The sequence below is a fragment of the Palaemon carinicauda genome, unplaced genomic scaffold (assembly GCF_036898095.1).
Source record: "Palaemon carinicauda isolate YSFRI2023 unplaced genomic scaffold, ASM3689809v2 scaffold1292, whole genome shotgun sequence".
NCBI classification, from domain to species: domain Eukaryota; kingdom Metazoa; phylum Arthropoda; class Malacostraca; order Decapoda; family Palaemonidae; genus Palaemon; species Palaemon carinicauda.
In genome coordinates, this window is record NW_027168807.1 from 48,490 (window position 1) to 55,461 (window position 6,972).

Genomic DNA, 6,972 nt, shown 5'->3' on the forward strand with positions numbered 1-6,972 from the left:
TTCAACATCAAAACATTTGGTGCAAATTTGAATTTCTGAAGTTCCAACGAAATTTTTATTTTAGACCTTAAGAGAAGTTTTTAAGACACAAGATATTTAAAAGTTATTTCGGTCATAATAGACATTAGTTGAAACAATTATGGATAGCATATTGTTTACCTACTGTAAGTACCATCCAAATAGTTGAAATTGTGATCGAGTTAACTGGCGAAAATTTTGGGACGAACAAACTTTTTTACATAAATAGAATAAAATAGAATACGAAAATGTATTCAAAATAATACAACGAATTAACAAGTAACATTTATCTCCACTTAAATCATAAAATCAAACAAGTCAGCAGTAACTAAATGTAAAAAAAAAGAGAAAGTTCTAGACCTATGCTGCCGCGCAAAGAGAGAGAGAGAGAGAGAGAGAGAGAGAGAGAGAGAGAGAGAGAGAGAGAGAGACTGTATCGTGAGGGTGGGAGTCAAAGGTGAATAACAGGTACCGCCAAGTAACAATGAGAGACAGCTATAATGACAGGTGTCATCTTACAGGTCACTATTGGACCTCTGGGTACCTTTAGAACTTTACAAGGTTGTTGTTGAGCTTGTAAAACAGAAAACCAGTTTTTCGATACAAACAACTGGGCGAATCTAATGTTTACCTTAAGGTGGTAAGCAGGCTTTTAAAATGGGATTCCTTACGTTAAATACATCATTATTCAGGCCCTTAAAATAAAGGTTACGTACGATTTTCTTATTCATTATTACTACTTTGCTGAGTAGGCCTAAGTCCTTACTTTGCAGTATCGTATATCATTCTATACATAAGTCAAATCCTGTAACATCATACGTGACAATAAAAACAGCTTTAAATAAAAAGTTTCGATATTACCATTATTATTACTATTATTATCAGCAAAGCTAAAAACCCTATTTGGCAAAGCAGGATACTATAGGCCCAAGGACTCCAACAGGGAAATATAGCCAAGTGAGTAAAAGTAAGGGGAAAGAATAGTGTGTACCCTCAAGCAAGATAACTCTAACAATGAAACAACCAGAAATACCCGTTATCAATTATAGAATAAAAAAAAAAGTATATAGACCATTGACATGAACACATTCTTGACCTATAAATTCTGAACTGCAGTGTTCTACTTCCAACTGACAATTTAAAAAACATTAACTTGTGTATCTATTATCAGTATTAAGGATTACACACTAAAGCAACATCGTTAGAGTGCATCCCTGTGCCGTAATCAGTAATCCTATAGGCCTAAGCTCTCAAGATTTGTAAAATAAAGAAAGTATCTCAATTGAAAACAAACGCGCGCGCGCGAGAGAGAGAGAGAGAGAGAGAGAGAGAGAGAGAAGATGAGAGAGAGAGAGAGAGAGAGAGATGCTAAAAGCAGGGTGGGATGACTTAGTAAAAATACGATTAAGTACTATATAACTAAGTGATTCACGTATGTGAGAAAGATGAATATTAAACTGAATTATAAGGGCAGGTGCTAAGGGCCGGGCAGTTCGTTCAGCAATGAGATGCGTCTGAGGGGGAATCCTCAATTGTTAGCAGAGAGAGAGAGAGAGAGAGAGAGAGAGAGAGAGAGAGAGAGAGAGAGAGAGAGGCTAATGTGTTTAACAATATCCATGCCATTAAGTAACTGCTGTATTTCAGTGTGGAAACTTATGATTTTGCATTCGGCTACTGAGCAACAGATTGGCCACAAGCAGGACAATATTTCCCACACCCCTCTTCCTCCGGAAAAGGGAGGGAAATTCCATTCCCCCTCTTCCTACTGTGAGAGAGAGAGAGAGAGAGAGAGAGAGAGAGAGGAGAGAGAGAGAGAGAGAGAGAGAGAGAGAGACTAATGGTTTAGAAAACTGGGTCTATCGGTCACCACCGTATATACTAATGCTGCAAACTTGATATTAGTCTAGACTTATATTCATAAACAGAATAAATTAACCCTCATACGCAAGCTGTTATATATAGGTTTTAAATGAAGGTTAACTAAGGAGAATATATATAGATTATCAATATGCAAATGTCACGTGAACTGCTTTCACTAACTAATTTACTTGCAAATCTTCTCATGAAGCTTCAAGGTTGCACACTACCCCTGACATTGCAAAGGCAATATTGAACGAAGTCACGTTCATGCAGGGGTAACAAACACAGCTCTCTCTCTCTCTCTCTCTCTCTCTCTCTCTCTCTCTCTCTCTCTCTCTCTCTCTCTGATCATAAAAACTATTAACGCTTAAACTTAATTATCTCTATTCAAAAGCAAATGCAGTAAAAATTAATTTAGGACATCTAAAATCCTTGTAACACTCTCTCTCTCTCTCTCTCTCTCTCTCTCTCTCTCTCTCTCTCTCTCTCTCTCTCAAGATCATAAACACACTAACATTTAAGATAATTTTCTACACCTACAGCACATGGAGTCTACGAATAGGGTAAAAAGTCTTTTGACTTCTAAAATCCTTGTCAACTCTCTCTCTCTCTCTCTCTCTCTCTCTCTCTCTCTCTCTCTCTCTCTCTCTCTCTCTCTCTCTCTCAAGATCATAAAACACACTAACATTTAAGATAATTCTCTACACCTACAGCACATGGAGTCTACGAATAGGGTAAAAAGTCTTTTGACTTCTAAAATCCTTGTCAACTCTCTCTCTCTCTCTCTCTCCTCTCTCTCTCTCTCTCTCTCTCTCTCTCTCTCTCTCTCTCAAGATCATAAACACACTAACATTTAAGATAATTTTCTACACCTACAGCACATGGAGTCTACGAATAGGGTAAAAAGTCTTTTGACTTCTAAAATCCTTGTCAACTCTTCTCCTCTCTCTCTCTCTCTCTCTCTCTCTCTCTCTTCTCTCTCTCTCTCTCTCTCTCTCTCTCCCCTTTACAAGGTAGAGATAGGGTTAAAACAAAAAAAATATCTTATTTACCCGCGCAAATGTTGGGTAACAACTAACTCAACTGCATACAATAATCAAGGTCTGTGTTGTGCCAAATATAGAAGAGATCCTAGTGTGGTGGGTGTACTGGGTCACTCACCCACTCCCCTCATCCACCAAACCCCCCCTTCACTCACCCACTCCTCATCCACCAACCCCCCTCCCCCCCCCCCCCTTCTCTCTTAAAACCCTCACACTCTACATGTCTGGCCCGTCTCCTGGTCTTCTTCCTTCAAGTGTCCTTCTTAACATTAACACATCCCCACGTTGACATTATACGTCACACATTGTATATCTCGTAATAATTCGATTTTATTATTATTATTATTATTATTACTATCCAAGCTACAACCCTAGTTGGAAAAGCAAGATGCTATAAGCCCAGGGGCTCCAACAGGGAAAAATAGCCCAGTGAGGAAAGGAAATAAGGAAATAAATAAATGAAGAGAACAAATTAACAATAAATCATTCTAAAATAAGAAAACGTCAAAACAAATAACAAATTAATGCCGGTATTATCACAAGTTTAAATTAAACAAGTAAAACACTAGTCAGAATATTCTATGTACTTGTTTGCCGTTTTGATATTCTGTAAGCGAAAAGCACTCACTGTCACCTCATGGTGGTGTTAAATATCACTTCGTAAGCACTTATCACCTTTTTAAGTTAATAATTAGCATACGACAACATTCAAGATATCATAAATAACACAAAACTTCGTTTCGTTCACTGTCAAAAACAGCTGAGTGACGCAAGATAAAACCTTTTTCAAGAAGCAAGAAATTAAAATTTCCTCACCTATTTTATTCGTAACACAGAACACAACACTAGTTTAAGATCCTCTTCATCTAGAACAACACTTCTTCAATTATATCAGAGAGAAACTAAGTCCTTCGTAAGCCGTGCGCCCTTGATGTTGTTTACCTGTGGCAACAGGAGGAGACTGCGAACGACACCGACCGACGGCAGGGCGAGACTCTGAGTCCTTAAGGGTTGCCATGACGCATGGTAACGGGTGCAGACGAAACTATAGACGACACAGCCACCTGTTGATAAGGGATGTAAAGCTCTAAATAAAAGGGTTATATTAATAAAAGAGGATCGAGTCTCTCACATTTTAGGATATAATTGTAAACAATGACTGCTAAGACAAACTATTATCATATCGTCTATGAAAACGCTCCTTGTAATCAAAATGAATGTGTGAGTTGAGAAATAAGTTAATTTGTATAAGTGAAACTTTATTTCCTTCTAATGTATGTGTTTAAGAGACACTACACAACGATGACTGAGAAGATAAACTATTATCATATCGTCTATGAAAACGCTCCGTGCTGAGTAGATTTAGAATGAATGCGTGACTTGATTCCTAAGTACTTTGTATCAATGAAACTTTATTTCTTTCTGAGGGTGAGAAAATAACGAACATTTCTCACTTACTTTTCAAAAAGGAATTATAATTCAACCCTCGTGTTTAGAAAGTACTTATTCCTAATTTTAATAGCGGTGTCTGTTATAGCTAAGAGTCCGCTACTTATGGACGTCACAGGAAGGGAACGCCAATGAAGATAAGAGAAGAGAAAATGTCAATCTTACTTCTGGCTTTTCTCAAGTTTAGGATGGACCCAGTATCGCACAGCTGTGGATTATTTATGGATAGAAGTCGATTTTAAAATGGAGTTGGGCTGTATAAAACTCTGTTGGATTTTAAAGAGAAATTTGAATCATGACTTACAGTGCGTGTTTTGAAAAGGAATTTGATTAAATATTTATAAAATTTAATGATTTGAGAGAGAGAGAGAGAGAGAGAGAGAGAGAGAGAGAGAAGAGAGAGAGACGAGAGAGAGAGAGAGAGAGAGAGAGAGAGAGCATAGATACAGTACATAGCCACACCAAATTATCACTACAGTTAACAATAGAATACTTTTAAGAATACAATTAACAAAACTTCCTAACAATAGATTAAAATGATTAAAACCTTCCTTAAATTTATTACCTCTCTCTCTCCCTCTCTCTCTCTCTGTCCTCTCTCTCTCTCCTCTCTCTCTCTCTCTCTCTCTCCTCTCTCGGGAAAGACATCACTGATGTTTCAAGTAAAATTACTTCCCTACCAAAATTAAACCACATTAACAAGTAGTCTTATGAACATATGATAATATTATGATTATATATACATAATATCAATAAAGTAATATTTTAAAGTGCTTAAAAACGTTTTGAAACTCCGATTTTCATAGACTACACACATAACCTTGGTTGAAACGTACAGTAACATCCTATGGAACCCCGTTCCACGGATGTTGATGAGTCGCTGAAAAATACCATAACGATGATGTCATTCGGTTTACCTACGGGAAAGTGTTTGTCATCCATCACAGTTATAATCCTTATTTTTTCTTCTTTTCTTTTTTTACCTCTGGACCATTACCCTACTTAAGCATGAAAGACCTGTCATTTTATTATTATAACATTCTATTTAATTTCTCTTCCTCTTGTTTTGTTAAAGTTTTTATAGTTTATATATGAAATGTCTAATTTAGTGTTGTTACTGTTCCTGAAATAATTTATTTTTTCCTTGTTTCCTTTCCTCACCTGGGCTGTTTTTCCCTGTGAGAGCCCCTGGGCTTGTAGCATCCTGCTTTTCCAACCAGAGTTGTAGCTTAGCAAATAATAATAATAATAATGATAATAATAATAATTATTATTATTATTCTTATTACTAGCTAAGCTACAACTCTAGTTGGAAAAGCAAGTTGCTATAAGCCCAAGGGCTCCAACAGGAAAAATAGCCCAGTGAGGATAGGAAATAAATAAATGAGGAGAACAAATCAATAATAAGTAATGTTTGGTTACTGTAATATGAAGGTGGTAGGGATGTGGGTGAACATAAATGGTTGGTATGTGTTTTTATTTTGAGAGAGAGAGAGAGAGAGAGAGAGAGAGAGAGAGAGAGAGAGAGGAGAGAGAGAGAGAGAGAGTGTGTGTGTGTGTTTGTGTGTACTTTATTCCTAGAAGAGATAGAGAAACCACACTAAATTTAGCTCGTTTCATTTAGATGGCTTCTGTTGCAACGTGAATATGATGTTTGTAAACAAATATTTTCATGTTTTGAGATTGTTTACATTTTCATTAATGAATTTATTTGCGTTTTTATGTTTGAAAACTAATTAATTTATTGCAAATTATGCCTAGAAATATGATAAAAGCCAAAGAAACATAAACTGTTATTTCTATATAACTGAAAGAAATCATTCTTGCGATATCTGTTTTAAATTTAATCTAGAAACTTGGTTATTTCTTAATTCTCTCTGTCATAACAAAGTTCTTACTAAACATGTTAGTTAATTAAGTTAAGATTCGACCGCACTCGACCTCAATTCTTCACGGTATTAAGTGAAACCTTTTTGCTGAGACCACAGGATTAACCTTAGGTTTACTTAGGCCTACTTCGTGTTCAGAAAAAAAAAGCTCTACCAAGGAGTGTAATTTGCAAATGTCAATGTGTATTAACTGCACAAAGTTGAACAACACAAAATTACCACATATTAATTCAAGAGATTGTAAAGCTTATGACTTGGAATTGAAAAGACGTTCAGAAAATACAGATCATAAATAGGCCTACTAATGATTTCATAAACTGTAGCTATGGAAATATACAGTCTGTGGGTAGTAAAACTATTCAAATTCGAGAATTGATAAACGGAATATATTTAGACATACTTGAGAGAATATATATATATATATATATATATATATATATATATATATATATATATATATATATATATAATATGATATATATATATATATAATATATATATATATATATATATACTATATATATATATATATATATATATATAAATGTGTGTATTGAGAGAGAGAGAGAGAGAGAGAGAGAGAGAGAGAGAGAGAGAGAGAGAGAGCATAAACAGATCCAAGTGGAAGGACATGTCTGAGGCCTTTGTCCTGTAGTGGACTAGGTATGTCCGATGATATATATATATATATATATATATATATATTATATATA

The 6,972-nt window shown here is 35.4% G+C and overlaps 1 protein-coding gene across 2 annotated transcripts in view; it reads right to left on the minus strand.

Moving 5' to 3' along the window:
• LOC137635474 (TATA-box-binding protein-like) overlaps positions 1 to 3,954 on the minus strand; it is a 36,204-nt gene extending 32,250 nt beyond the window's left edge. Inside the window, exon 1 of one of the 2 annotated variants that reach the window (XM_068367935.1) lies at positions 3,864 to 3,954. In XM_068367935.1, the coding sequence (XP_068224036.1) occupies positions 3,864 to 3,939 (76 nt within the window). In that variant the 5' untranslated portion in view covers positions 3,940 to 3,954. Of the gene's footprint in view, positions 1 to 3,737 lie in introns of both variants that reach the window. The other variant, XM_068367936.1, reaches the window with a different exon arrangement.
• Positions 3,955 to 6,972: the final 3,018 nt, after the last annotated feature.